The sequence below is a fragment of the Leucopleurus acutus genome, assembly GCF_964270905.1.
Source record: "Leucopleurus acutus genome assembly, chromosome: 6".
In the NCBI taxonomy this organism is placed as follows: domain Eukaryota; kingdom Metazoa; phylum Chordata; class Mammalia; order Artiodactyla; family Delphinidae; genus Leucopleurus; species Leucopleurus acutus.
This window is the reverse complement of record NC_139149.1, coordinates 84,070,564-84,085,805: the sequence shown is the minus strand read 5'-3', so window position 1 is coordinate 84,085,805 and position 15,242 is coordinate 84,070,564. Positions and strand designations below refer to the sequence as shown.

General features: G+C 44.0%; 1 protein-coding gene across 1 annotated transcript in view; it reads right to left on the bottom strand.

Moving 5' to 3' along the window:
* Nucleotides 1-297: 297 nt before the first annotated feature.
* The window catches only part of AOX1 (aldehyde oxidase 1), a 70,693-nt gene continuing 55,748 nt past the window's right edge, over nt 298-15,242 (bottom strand). The window contains exons 27-35 of the mRNA XM_082841374.1: nt 15,052-15,147; nt 12,864-12,992; nt 12,100-12,174; nt 10,628-10,680; nt 9,287-9,401; nt 5,433-5,498; nt 3,072-3,260; nt 2,272-2,439; nt 298-1,311 (exon numbers count right to left, since the gene is read on the bottom strand). Of these exons, the coding sequence (XP_082697500.1) occupies nt 1,261-1,311; nt 2,272-2,439; nt 3,072-3,260; nt 5,433-5,498; nt 9,287-9,401; nt 10,628-10,680; nt 12,100-12,174; nt 12,864-12,992; nt 15,052-15,147 (942 nt within the window). The 3' untranslated portion in view covers nt 298-1,260. The remainder of the gene's footprint in view (nt 1,312-2,271; nt 2,440-3,071; nt 3,261-5,432; nt 5,499-9,286; nt 9,402-10,627; nt 10,681-12,099; nt 12,175-12,863; nt 12,993-15,051; nt 15,148-15,242) is intronic.

The window sequence follows — 15,242 nt, the reverse complement described above, 5'->3', positions numbered from 1 at the left end:
CTATTAACATGTGTTCTTTTGTGCCTGGCTACTTTCACTCGGATAATGTTGTCAAGGTTCATCCACGCTGTAGCATGTACCAGTATTTCACTCATGGTATGGCTCAATAATATTCCCTTATATGGACATAACACATGTATCAGTTTATAGAGTTGGGCTGTTTCTGGTTTGGGCTATTATAAATAATGCTATGAACCTTTGTGTACAAGTTTTTGTGTGAACATACGTTTTCAATTCTCTTGGGTATATATGTAAGAGTGGTCATATGATAACTACGTGTTTAACTTTCTGAGGAACTGCCAAGCTGTTTTCCAGAGGACCTGCACCATTTTCATTCTCCCCAGCAATGGATAAAGGTTCCAGTTGCTCCACATTCTTGCCAGCACTTACTATTGTCCATCATTTTGATTACAGCTGCCCTAGTGGGTGTGAAATGATACCTCATTGTGGTTTTGATTTGCATTTTCTTCATGACTAATGAGTTTGAGCATCTTTTCATGTGCTTATTGGCCACCTGGATGTCTTTGGAGAAATGTCTATTTAATTCCTTTGCCCATTTAAAACTTGGGTTATTTATCTTTTTATTGTTGAGTTGTAAGAGTTTTAAAATATATTCTGCACAGTAGATCTTTATCAGACATACGATTTGCAAATATTTCCAATATTTTCTCCTGTTCTGTGGTTTGTCTTTTCAATTTCTCATAGTGTCTTTTGAAGCACAAAACTTTTTAGTTTTGATTAAGTGCAATTTATCTGGTTTTTTCTTTGGTCCTACAGACTCTTTAGACATAGTGCCTAGATCCATTCTGACAAGAAAAAGAGGGTGATAGCAGATGGGGACAAATGAGAAAATGACAACTTTACAGTTCATACTAATAAAGTTACTTAGAAAACCACCTTTCACTAGACAGTATAATTTCTGTTGGTGAATACAAGCCAACTATGAATTACATATAAACCATCATCTTCCATTCCATTCAGCTGGATGGATTTAAGGGACAGAATAATAAAGAATACCATTCTAGAGGAAACCAGTTAGCATTTATGCCATTTAAAATATGATTTCTAAATTGCTTAAGCATATCTATCAAATTCCAAATGGGACATTTAAAATCAGCATCCTATAAAAGCAATACTCTGTGAAATGATTTCTGAACTGTGAAAATTTGTCTTTCAGACCCATCATCCTAGAGCATTGAGACTGGATAGATTGCTTTGTTGGAAGAGCCACCCCATCTTCGCCAGAGGTTTGTATTTGATTCATATGGGTACACTCCAAGGAACATAGGATCCAGGTTCATCTCTTGGAATCTGGAATAAAAGGACAAGTTTGGATGTTTGCAACTTGGAAAATGTTTGTGATGTGTGACAAATAGCAGACTATAAAATAGGATAAAAACCACCCAGAGGGTGACCAGGACAACGAGAGGTCTGGCCATGACAGTATGAGAAACGTGGAGGAATCCAGGAGGAGACCAAGGGTCAGGCGAGGCAGGACAGCTATGAGAGTCATCTCGTGCTTGAAGAGGGACAAAGGAAAGGTGGAATCAGCCTCTGTGCTTCTCCAGAGTGAAGCGGCGATTCGTGGGGTTTAGGAAGAGCTATACGGGGTACCGTGAAGAGCCCCCATGAGAGGAGGTATAGGACGGGGCTCTCCCCTCAGTATGAGGAATAACTTGTTTACAGTCAGAGGAGTCGCTGTCAATGGCATGACCTGCTCCCACAATGAAAAAGCCCACTGGGAACGCCCAAGGAGAGCTGAGATGTTTGCTCAGCCGGAGGGGGGCGGGGCGGGAGGGGGTTGGCTTGCAGGAGGGATTCCTGCTGCTGGGGGTTGGGAAAGGGCCCGTCCTACTTTGTGGTTCAAATGAGGAATGGCACATACTCCCGGTGGTTTGGAAGGAAGTTTAGTCTGTCCTCTAAACTTCCTTCCGAGGAAGTTAGATTGTGGAGGTGGCCCAGATTCTCGGCCTGGGATTCTTGGGTTCAGGGCACAGTTCCTGAACTTTATCCCTGACTAATGTGTCCTGGGAAGGGAACAAAACTAATAAGGAGGAATATACAATTGATGAGTGAGGAAATGAAGAATGAACCTTTCTTTTTTAGTGGCGTAGAACTGAGCCCCACCGCAGGCAGGCTGCTCTCCTGCTCAGATGTCTTCAGGATTCCTGTCACCTCTTCTTCCGTGGAAAACCACCACGGTGGGTTAATGAAACTTAACCACAAGGACAGGGGAAAAAAACAATTCAGACTTGCATGAGCAGAACATACCATTTTTGTGAACTTGTCTTCACAGGCCATTCTAATCTTCTCTGGGGTCAGCGGACTATTGAGCTTCAACGGTCCAAACAGCCCTCTCTCCAGTCGTGCTGCACTTACCGCGTCCCGGATGGCGAAAAACACCGAACACCCCAGGAATATCCCAGACTCTCCCAGACCCTGGAAGGGAAACAAGTCAACTAGATTATGACTCTCTCTTTCTCTCTCTGTATATATATACCTATGTATGTGTATTATGTATATGTGCATCTATAGGTACATATGTGCATGGACGGGTACACAAAATATTAAATATTACATGTACAACTTTTTCCTTTAAAAAGCTAATTCACTATTTTGACCCAGTATTCCCATTCTTAGGATCCCAGCCTAAGGAAATGATCCCAAATGGAGAAAGCAGATATAGGCATTAAGATGATTATTGGCATGAAGATGAAAAATCAGACAACCTGATGGTAATAGTAGTTTGTGTTAGTCTCCACGATTTGGAGTATTTTTTAAAAATTGTATAATGTTGTTAAATTACTTTAAAATTAAAATGTTTTGGGAATTCCCTGGTGGTCCAGTGTTTAGTACTCCATGTTCCACTGCGGGGGGCACAGGTTCAGTCCCTGGTTGGGGAACTGAGATCCTGTAAGCCGCATGGTGGCCAAACAAAAAAAAATGTTTAATAGGGCTTTTTTCCCCTACAATCCTGGCAAAACCCCCAAACAACCAAGAGATGAATGTAGCCCCTCCCTCCTGGCACAGATATCACGTAAACATGCATTTATTCATAGAGCACAGCTTACCTTAGACGAATACAGGGTATTTGAGTTTTGAGACGGAGGCAACAAAGAAACGTGCAACTCCGTGGGGACGTCACAGATGGCAGGGATCTTATATTGGTTTGGGCCCCGAGTGTACAGGACCCCCTGAGGAGAATAATTCAGTTCCTCTATTGTATAAAGTCCCACGCCTTGAATAAATGCACCTTCAATCTGAGGCAAAAAATAAATAAATAAAAATAAAAATGTCCATATATGAGAAAAGACAGTCAACAGTAACATTTCACCTTCTTGCTGTTAGTCTGAATCTTAAAAATGCAGTTGAAGGGGGTTTTCAGCATGTCTTGGAGTAGGTCTCCAAATGTTTACTTACAAGTTCACCTCGAAGCATGTCTGAACATCTTAGTGAACGCTAAGTTCACTCAAAGAACTTGAGTTCGAATCTCAGCCTGGCATTAAAATTGCAGCTCTGGAAGAACCCTCAGGGAGCCCGTAGCCCAAATGCCCTGACTTTTTCTGCCTACAAGGCAGATGAAACGCTCTCTGACTGGTTGGCCACAGACCCCAGCACCCCAGGAAAGACTCTCGGGGCTCCGGAACCTTAGCAGCTCCTCACTTACGAGCCTGCTGGCCTCACATCTCTGGACTCAGTTTCCTCGCTTGTAACATGAAGGGTTCGAACCGTGTGCTTGCTTAGCTTCCTTTACAGCTTTAAAATGCTCCGGTTCTGGGCTTCCCTGGTGGTGCAGTGGTTGAGAGTCCGCCTGCCGATGCAGGGGACACGGGTTCGTGCCCCGGTCCGGGAAGATCCCACATGCCGCGGAGCGGCTGAGCCAGTGAGCCATGGCCGCTGAGCCTGCGCGTCCGGAGCCTGTGCTCCGCAACGGGAGAGGCCACGACAGTGAGAGGCCCGCGTACGGTAAAAAAAAAAAAAAAAAAAATGCTCCGGTTCTTAGATGTCAGCACGTGGACAAAATTACCTTTCCACATAGACTTTTTTTTTTTTGCGGTATGCGGGCCTCTCACTGTCGTGGCCTCTCCCCTTGCGGAGCACAGGCTCCGGACGCGCAGGCTCAGCGGCCATGGCTCACGGGCCCAGCTGCTCCGCGGCACGTGGGATCTTCTTGGACCGGGGCACGAACCCGTGTCCCCTGTATCGACAGGCGGACTCTCAACCACTGCGCCACCAGGGAAGCCCCACACAGACTTCTGATTTCTGAGTCTCTTCTTCCTTTCTTTCCTTCCTGTGGCCCTTTTTTCTCCACCCATCTCCATCCTCACTTCTATCTATTAGCAGCGATGTTCTTCTCTACCACGACGTTAGAGGAAGCTTCCTAACACTCCAGACTGCTCCCCGGGCCAAGTCCCCTCCCCCTGCTAAGTGAGGTGCCTGTCTTTGGAGGCTTCCACCAGCCCGGCCCTCTTCTGCTCCCTACCTCCAGCCTCACATCCTGCTCCTGGGACATGGGTGAGCGCTGCCACCAGCCTCTCCTCACTGCCAGCCATGAACACAAGGTGTGCAGAATCTTAGCTCTTTCTTTAGGTTGATTTGCTCCACTCTCCTCCCACCCGGAACACCTCTTCCCGATCATTCTTTGACTACCTGGTCCACACCACTTCCTCCCGGAAGCCTGCTTTGACTTCTCCAACCCATACATTCTTCCCATTCTCCAGTCAATGTCCTAATTGGAGAGTCCCTCAGACTATACGCTCCATTGCAAGTAGGGAGCTGAATGGCCCACTGGGGTTGAGGCAGGTAAAGAAAGTGAGTGAAGCTTCCAGAGAGCATGTGGCTCTCTAAAGAAGCAGCCAATCAACTTTTCCTCGTGGAAATGTAGCGCCGGTGTTGGCAAATTTTCTGTGTTTCCAAGAGGTGCTAGCCACTTGAAAATTCATGTAAAATAGCTTGTGATTTTTCAATCTTGTTAATTATTACAAATTTAAATGTTAAAATGTCTGTGGGCAAAATAGGCTACCCATCAACAGCTGCTGCTGTAACTATTTGACGTTTGTTATCTCAACCCAACATTAAACTCCCTGAAGCCAGAGCCCATCATCTCCCCAGGATTCAGCACTAAGCACTGCATTCTACTTCCAGCCCACAGGTATGGGGCTCACTTTTCACCTCTAGGCTTAGTCCTGCTCATTCAAGCTCCCCAGTCACAGACTGTATGTTTCTTCAAAATCTACCTGAAACACCTTTGTCCCCTTCCCTTTTTTAAACACTAAGAGATTTGAGTTCCGTGGCTGTCCTGAACGGAAACATTCTGAATAAAGGGATAGAATAAGAAGACGATGAACAAGCCAACGGGATGTGTTCCTGGCAGATCCCCCAGAAGTTTTGACTTTTACAAATGGGGAGTCAGGAAAGTCAGTTCCACATACCTGGCCTACGTCAAGGGCCGGATTTATACTGCAGCCAACATCCATGACAATGTCTGTTCTGATGTTCTAGTAATTAAAAAAAAAAAGTAAAAACGTTTAGTTTAATGAATACAACTTGGGGAGACAAAGTCGAGAAGCAGTTCCTGTCAGGATGGCATTGGAAAAGAACCTATCTTTGGGCCACATTATATTTCAGGAGAAAGAAGCAACAAAGTTTACTATGTATAACTTTCAAAGTTATATAAATACTCAACCAGCTTAATCAGTGATAATTTTTTTTCTTGGAAAAAATAGGAGAGAAAAATATTTACTTGACTTTGATTCCAGCTGAGTGATGTAACATACTCAGTTTAATCCACTACAACAAATAGAACATATGCCACAGAAAACAGGAAATGTCTATGGCCCTCCTGATCCTTGTTGCAAAACTCTGTGGCTACCACACAACCCCACATTCAGAGTCCAACTGGCTGGGTGATAGTCACTGAATCAAGAGCTCAGGGCACATCAGCAAGAAATCTGTTATATGCTATTTTACATTTTTCATTTTTAGAGCAGAGATTAAATCTAACATTACCACCTTGGTGACCAAAAGTTCTCCGATAACCTACAAATGAGGAGAAGGACAGCAGGCCCAGCCAGGCTGGTGGTGACACCTTTGCTCCCCAGCAGGTCTGTACCTTCTTTTCTGTGACGTATGGTCTTTGTCATGACAGATTCTACTTATAATTATGAATGCAACAAAGGAAACCCAAGAATTTCCTTATTTGATCTGGGACTTTCATCTAGCATTTTTCTTAAGTAAATTAGATAGTGATCTAGAATGTTTTACTATGATAAAACTTCAGGTACCCACCCCTCTTGTTTAACAACAAAGTGAAATGTCAATTTCTCTTCCACGCCAGTTAGCAAGGCTGGTGGCCTCTTCTAGGAGACCAGTGGCCTCAACTGGAGGCGAGCAGGGGCGCTCTCAACTCTGCAGTGTTAGTGAAGGTTTTGCTTTCAAGGCTGTGGGCTGACTGCTGTCTGCACTGTCATCTGATAGGGCTGTTCTAGGCGGTGGCAGCAGACTCCACGCTGGCCCCCACCTCCCCGTATTCACGTCCTCATGCAGCCCGCTCCCGCACTCTACCAGGGGTGGCTTGTGTGGTCAGTAGGATATGGCAGGAGTAATAGTTCATCACTCCGAGACTAGGCTGACTCTGGCTTCTGTCTTGGGTTTTATCTTAATCACCCATACTCTCTCTCTCTCCTTTTCCTTTGGACCAATCCCTCACGGGGAACCAGCTTTCACGTCCCAAGGACACTGAAACATCCTATGGAGAGGTCCATGTGGTGAGGAACGGAGACCTCTGGCCAACAGCCAGTGAGAAACTGAAGCTTCCTGCCAACAACCACGCAATGCAGCTTGGAATCGGATTCTCCAGCTGCCACTGAGCCTTGAGATGACTGCAACCCTTGGAGGTAGTCAACAGCTTGGCGGTAACCACATGAGGAAACCCAAGCCAGAATCACCCCAATAAGCTACTCCCAGGTTCCTGACCCTCAGAAATGGTATCAGCTAATAAATGTCTGTTAAAGCAATTCCATCAATATGAAGAGAATTTCTGAAAAACAGGCCACAGGGAGGTCCCTTAGTGGGATGTCACATTATGGCCTTTTGCCTTGGGGTGATACCTAACCTGAGCCTCAGATCTAGCTTTTATGAAGACATCTGATAAGGCTGTCTCATGCATCTCTTAGGATTGTTCAGTTAGGCTTCCCTGGTGGCACAGTGGTTAAGAATCCGCCTGCCAATGCAGAGGACACGGGTTTGAGCCCTGGTCCAGGAAGATCTCACATGCTGCCAAGCAACTAAGCCCGTGCACCATAACTACTGAGCCTGCGCTCTAGAGCCCGCGAGCCACAACTACTGAGGCCGCATGCCACAACTACTGAAGCCCTTGCACCTAGAGCCCGTGCTCTGCAACGAGAAGTCTCTGCCATGAGAAGGCTGCGCACTGCAATGAAAGAGTAGCCCCCGCTCGCTGCAACTAGAGAAAGCCCGTGCACAGCAACAAAGACCCAACGCAGCCAAAAATAAATAAACAAATTTATATAAAAAAAGATTGTTCAATAAATTATAAGAGCACACCTTAACATTTAACACCAAGGCTAATTATTACCCTGTTCTTAGATCTTAACAAGACCAAGGCATATGCAAGACACAAGGAAACCCAAATGATTACGTTTTCACCAACATTTTCTTCGAGGGAGGGGGGATGTAGAAATCAGTTAGCATGAGAGGACTTTCTACTGAACTCCCTAACACAGGACAGCTACTGTAGCATGAAAAGCATGCTTAGAGAGATCACTGTCTTGCCCCAGTCCAAGTTTCCCCAAAAGTAATCTGGTTTGAATCAGAATCCTGACAAGCTAGATACTTGAATGGGCAGATTCAATAAAGGTGTAGGTTCAATAAGGGTGTATATACTTTCAAAGATTAGGCTGACTACAGTTTAAAAACATACAGGCTGGAGACATATTAAATGAAAGCTTATATTTGATCATAATCCAAGATGCAGTCACAAAGGATGTTTGGAAATATCAAGAACCAGAGCTTGCCTCTGGGTAGCTTTTGGGCAGATTATCACATGACAGTTGTGAGGGTATCACAGTCCCATTTAATCCATCGATGATCATTTACTGTTATTGATAGTGGCAAGGGACTTCATTTACCCTCAAAGGCCCAGCTACAAGAGGAGAAACTCTGAGTCCTTGAAGCAGGAGCGTGTGTGTGTGTGTGTGTGTGTGAGAATCTATCTGAGCATCTCCTCATAGCATTTCTTTTTTTTTTTTTTTTTTCTGCGGTACGCGGGCCTCTCACTGTTGTGGCCTCTCCCGTTGCGGAGCACAGGCTCCGGACGTGCAGGCTCAGCGGCCATGGCTCACGGGCCCAGCCGCTCTGCGGCATGTGGGATCTTCCCGGACCCGGGCACGAACCCGTGTCCTCTGCATCGGCAGGCGGACTCTCAACCACTGCGCCACCAGGGAAGCCCCATAGCATTTCTTAAAAGCATAAGGATGCTCTTAAACTATCTAAAATGCAGGACCTAGCTGGACAAGAGATATCAAAAGCTGGCCACTAGCTCCCCTGGGCTGGCCCTTGGTGCTTGCTGGCAGATTGTGGATGCTTATGAAATCCTTCAAGAACGCCATATGGGGCTTCCCTGGTGGCGCAGGGGTTGAGAATCTGCCTGCTAATGCAGGGGACATGGGTTCGAGCCCTGGTCTGGGAGGATCCCACATGCCGCGGAGCAACTGAGCCCGTGCGCCACAACTACTAAGCCTGCGCGTCTGGAGCCTGTGCTCCGCAACAAGAGAGACCGTGATAGTGAGAGGCCCGTGCACCGCGATGAAGAGTGGCCCCCGCTTGCCACAACTAGAGAAAGCCCTAGCACAGAAACGAAGACGCAACACAGCAAAAATAAATAAATTAATTAATAAACTCCTATCCCCAACATCTTCTTAAAAAGAAAGAAAAGGATGCCATATGATGGCATTTCATGGAAGAGGAAGCCCCCTGTAGGCTGTGTTTCTACATCGAAGCCCCCTGTAGGCTGTGTTTCTTCCTTGAAGTGATTTTTTTTTCCTGATTCCATTTGAAAGAGCAGGGGAAGTAAAGAAGAGAGGCTGCCAGTTGTTTTCCACATAAAACACCGAGGCGATTGCTGAGCTTCTATCTTCCTTGGTAAAACAGACAAATTATCCTTAGGCCGATTACATGGTGCCTCTCTGGTGCTCAGACAGATGGAATATGTGGAAAATAGATGTATCTAGAGTTCAACTTGAAGACCTTCCCAACTGGTACTGACCTTATGAGCACCTGTCAGACAGTCTATCTCAACCTCGGAACAGGCAGCTCCATAAACAAAGTATTCGAAAGGACGGCCTTCGCCTGTCTCCCAGTTCATGTTCGACTCATAACCCCTGGAGGAAATAGAATTCTTGAGGAGCGTTGTTAAGTGATCAAGGCCCCTAACTGCAGACCACAATGATTAAACAGACCCGTTAAGAGCTGTGCTCAATTTGTATGCACAGCAAACCAGAGGAGTGCACCTGTACAATGATGTGTAGCACATAATACATGCAATAAGTCTGCTGAATAAATAAATATTTACTTCTTTCTTATTAAACTTGCTTTGCCTGATAAAAACATGAAGCCACTCCCTACCACTGACTCCTTATGCTTGGAAGTTACCTGCTGACTGTCTGGATATTCATCCTATTGCTTTGGCTAATATTGGGTCATGTAATCCTATCGTCATCAGATTTGGGGGATTCCACCTGGATTTTACACCAAACACTACATCAGAGGTGCACGCTTGCCAGTTCACCCGTCTGCTGGCTCTAGGATTCAGCCTTCCGTGCGAGGGATCAGGCCCCTGGGCTCTCATTCTGTGCCACTACTCTGGTCGCTCCATCAGGCACCATGGCCTGCTCTGTTCCTAACTGTTCTTTAGGAACACCAAACAAATGCCATGATAGAGGAGAAGCATAGGCCAGCAGCTTGCCAGTACTTTCTACCCTTCTCTCCTCTGCTCCGCCCAGTCTGGAGGGGCTTATTCCTGAGAGCCAATTCCTGATAGCCCGGGACTCCCATGACAAGTGACAAAGAGACAAAATCAGGTATGACTCTCTATATCACTCTATTCTCTGATGGCTTCCACTCTCCATTAAAATAACTCGATAAATTGACAGATTCTTTTCCAAAGTGTCTGAGTTCTAGTTGTGCCACATCTTGACAACACACAGTTATTGTCAAGTTCTTATATTTTGCCAATCTAGAAGGTGTGAAATGGTATTTATCTTATTATGGGTTTAATTTGCATCCCTTTTCCTTCATTTCCTAACTTAAGGGACACACTGAGTTTTCAACAAAAGGTCAACCACTGTTGTGGGTTCCAAGCACTAACCCCCAGGTTAGTACTTCCCAGTATGATTTGAATCATCGATTCAGCTGTATTTTATTTCTGTGTCTATTTTTTCCCAGGCTTTCTGGAAATTTGGATTAAGTAGCACCTAAATGTTCTTTATAACAGTGGGTTAACACAAGGTACAAAATCGTTTTTTGCCAAAATGGCAAACAGAAGTGAAACTTCCCCTCAAGATACCGCTGCCATTTTCCATAGCATGCGATTGAAAGGACTATTTACCTGAAGTATCCAGTAGCTGAAAGACTAATGCTTTCATCAAAAGCAGCCTGTGCCTGGAAAAGAAGAATACAACGTGATGCAATAAAGATGTTTAAAGTAAGAATCACTCGAGACTTCAATATTAATTTTACTCTGTGTTAAATAAAGTGATCAGTAGTAATAACTAGGAAGGACCAAGTTTAATTTATTCCTTTCAGCATTTTCCATCTCTATAGGCATTTATGGTTCACTGCTTGTAGGAATAGCATTTGTTCAATGCATATCATCATAATAAACGACTCCCATGGTATGTTACACTTATAGATTGGACTACTGGGGGCAACACATGTTCTGCTTATGAAGAATTTCACTCAGTCACCTGGAAAGACTTAGCCTATTAACACAGAACATTTCAGGAAAAAATGGGTGGTCAGACATTTAATTTTAATATCATGTATCCATAACAGACTTAGGAGAGGGGTACGATCTTACTAAATTGTACCATTTACACCAAAAGGCTTCTCCTGACTCTGCAGTGTACACAGTTGACTAAGACACAAAATGATGCCCCCAAGTCTGAGAAAGAAATATGTGAGAAGTGCAACCATTACAGAGGAAAGTGGGCTGAATGGCAGCGTTTTTTGATGGTGGAGGACTGACTCTCTTGCACTACATCTCTCTCCATCTTTCTCCAACCAGACTCTCCCAGGAAGCACTGGGCAAAGGGCAGAAATAAATATGCCCAGAAAGGATTGAGAGCTCCTATAAATATGAATTATAGAATGAATCCTAACTCTATGGAATAGCAGGAACCATTTCTAAGTAAGACTCTCCAATGTTATTTCGTCCACACCAGTGCTTTAATATGACTTGACATCCTAGAACTGTCAGCCTTCAGTGGGTATCCATTCCACACCACCTGGTACTTTAGAACCTGTTACTCTGAAAAGTTTCCTAGTTGACTTTAGAATGTGTGTCTTCTCATCCAATTAGATTTTAGGTGGATGAAAGGAAGCAGTTGAATATTTCCATTCCATTTAGTACCTACTACTTGCTGAATATATACCCAAATGGCTTGGTTTCCTCTGTCTAAAGAGCGCTTATATGATTTTTACTTTTATAAAAGGATTCTAGCGTTATCTTCCAATTTTAGGAACAGGGGACCCCCCAAAAAAGAACAAATAGATGGACTGCTATTATCTAGAAAATACCTAGATTCCTTAGGAAGAAACATTAATTAATTCTTGATTAAAACAAGAGTTCTGGACACAAGAACCATCTTTTCTCTAATAGAGAACTGTCCCAGATGTAGGAGTTCCTCCATCATGCTGTGATAATATCTCCACATGCCGAGAGCCAAAGGCTTCTATTGATCATGATGTAACTGCAGTACCTTTTAACGTTCCCTTTCTACTGGTATTTGATTCACACGTCTCACTCTCCTCTCTCCTTTTTTTTCCTAACATACAACACAAAGTAACAGTGGTTCTCACCCAGTCCTTCCAAGTGCCTCCAGGATTCTTGCTGATGATGCGTTCAAGGCGTTTTAGAAGAGTTTGACAAGCGTCCTAGGGATTATTTTTTAGTTAAAATTATGACCATAATGTCACGAGAACAACAATTTCAAAAACACACTATTATGTGCTGTTATATAGGCTTATTTAAGAGGAGAAGGAAGACACCAACCCCGTAAGAGGTGGGGTGAAAGGTCTCATGGGGTTGGGGGTGAGGCATGAGCTGGTCTTAAAGACAGACCGCCTGGGATGGGGGCCTTGTAAGCCCTGCTAAGCGGTCAGGACTTAACAGAAAAGCTGTTGATAAACCACCGGTCACTGTTTTTAAGCACAGCACGGTCAGATTTAGTTTGTGGGAAAGCTTTCCCTGGCTGCAGGAAGCCAGAGTGAAAGGCAATGAAACTGGGGTGGACAGACAGAGGCTCGCGATGGCCCTGACAAGAGGCGCGAGTTTGAACCAAAGCAGCCGTGGTACTGCAACCTGGAACTGGAAAGACTTTTCTGAGTAGAACTGATAGGGCTTGGGGACCAGTGAGCTGTCAGGAGTGAGGGAGAAAGGAGGTGGCATCTCCCGCTCAGGAGAGTGGCCAGTCCTGACACTGACTGAGCCCCCGACTGGGGGAAGGCGCAGTTTTCCCCAAGAGGGTGTGGGAAGGAGACAAGAGCTGGGTTGATTTGCAACATCTTCTGAGCTCCAGCCTTGACGGGGTTCATGATTTGGGTGCCACTGCAACGATTTTTACCTTTACTGCCAACCCATTGAGATCGGCCACCACGGAACCTCCAGAGATGTTTGCATTAGGGACGGTTTCTGTGCTTGTTCCCCGAAGGTGGATGTTGGACAATGGCATCCTTAATTCACGACTGGCCACCTGGATTTTGGAAGAGATCTTCTTTCACTTTTCTTTGGTTAGTCATAGACCCGTGCACTTAGCATACGATAGCATGTGTGTGGAACACCCCCATGCCCAACTGGAACAAGCGGCAGTACCACAAATTCTTCCAGCCACAAGAAGTTCCTCTTGTCTAAGACCCTGTAGCTAGTCTGGCCCCCCAGCCCTGAGCACACTTTCTTGTTCTTTGACTTTCTTTTGTGCAATAGCACCAGGAAGAGGAGGTGAGGCCCCAAGCCAAGGCAGGAAGAAATGTTTCATGTTTTCATCATCATGAAATCAGCACCTTCAAGGTCCCTCCTATCTCTGCACTCTGCAAAATTCTAGCAAATCTGACTTCATCAGAGAGGAGATGCCTTATGCACATTTCTGGAGATGCTCCAGGAAGAGAGCATTTCTGAGAAAGGACAATGGCTTTGTTAAAGCAGCTGCACCAACTAGAGATCCCAGAAGTACATGGTGCCAGTGCCACTGGCCAACATAAGGACTTAGCTGGCTGCTAGGTTCTTCCTTTGTGTTTAATGATGGGGCAAAATCATACTACTCATCTCAGCTGGTTCCACATTCTCTTTCCTGCTAGCAATATGGCTTAGTTGAGTTTGTCCACAATTACGACAGGGGCATAAGGCATACAGAGCCCTCCCCATCACTGGCTTTCAGAAGACTGCCTACACAAAGTGCATAGGCTTAGAACAGAAAGGTTTCTGGCGGCCCAATAAGGAAAACACGGAAGTCTCACCCCAGAAAGGGGGACAGGTATGACCACACAATTCTCAAGCGAGTGATAACATGAAATAAAACATAAATTCGGCACCTCTATGATCAGAAAAGTGCAAATTAAAGCAATAATGAGATACTTTCCTCTATTAAATTATCTAAGTTTTTTTTTAAACAATCCGTAATGTACAATGTTGGGTAGTGGTGTAATGTGATGGATACTTTCTGGAAAACAATTTGGTAACGTGGCAAGTGACTTAAGATATATTCTATGACCCAGTAATTACATTCCTGGAATTTATTTTTTAAAAAAATCATTGCTTTGATCACAGGCTTATGGACAAAAATGTTCACTGAAGTGTTCAGCAATTGGGGATGGCTAAATAAATTATACAGACATATACATGCAGCATTAAAAATCATGATTGTAAAGAATTCTTAATGACAGGAGGAAATGGTCACTCTATATACGGATAGGTGAAAATCCAGGATATAAAATTATATAAAAAGAATGCTAGTGATTTTTTGAAGAAGAAAAAAGTCAAAATAGAGAGACCCCAAAACAGTGATTATTGCTAAGTGGTAGAATTGTGCAGGGTTTTCTAAAATAATGTTTGCCTTTCAAATGTTTTATAATCTGTAATATTACAATAATTAGCAAAATAGAAACAGTAGCTAAAAATTATTCTAAAATAATTGAGCGAAAAGAAAACTGGTAGTTTGGTTAGAAATATCAAATGTGTTTTATACTATCAGTTGTTCAGAGTCCTTACTATAAAAAGGGCAAGAGGGAGATGCAAGAGGGAAGAGATATGGGGACATATGTATATGTATAACTGATTCACTTTGTTATAAAGCAGAAACTAACACACCACTGTAAAGCAATTATACTCCAATAAAGATGTAAAATAAATAAATAAAAAATAAAAGGTTGGGGAACCCTAAAAAAAAAAAAGAGGCATAAAAAAAAAGGGCAAGAAATAATGCAATACATGAGAACTTCTAAATCTTTTTATTGCCCAGCAAAGGTTCAAAAAAGACAACACACTTGTTAATATATCCAAAGGAAAGCAGCAAATGACCAAACAACCTTCTTTAGCAGTAAGACAACCAGAGGCTATTCTACCACATTCTTTCAGGAGGGTCAGTTACAACTGGCTTGTTTACCCAGTTTCTGTGAATAGCTTAGCAGCTGAAGTAGTCAAAGCTAAAGTCTCCTATCCTTTTTATTTGGGAACAGAAGATGTACACTCCAGGTTTCTCTCTCCTACACATATCTACAAGCACACATCCGACTTAATCCAATTATCTGCACTCTTACCTGAATCATTTTAGTGTGGACCCCCTGCCCCATTTCAATTCCACCATGAGTCACCAGCACAGACCCATCTAGATAAATGTGAACCAGGGCAGCAGCCTAAGCAAAAAAGATGAAAACAGTTGCCGCGATCTTTTTGATTGACATTATCACATATCTCGTCAATTAGAAAACCTTTTCCCCGTAAAGCATCC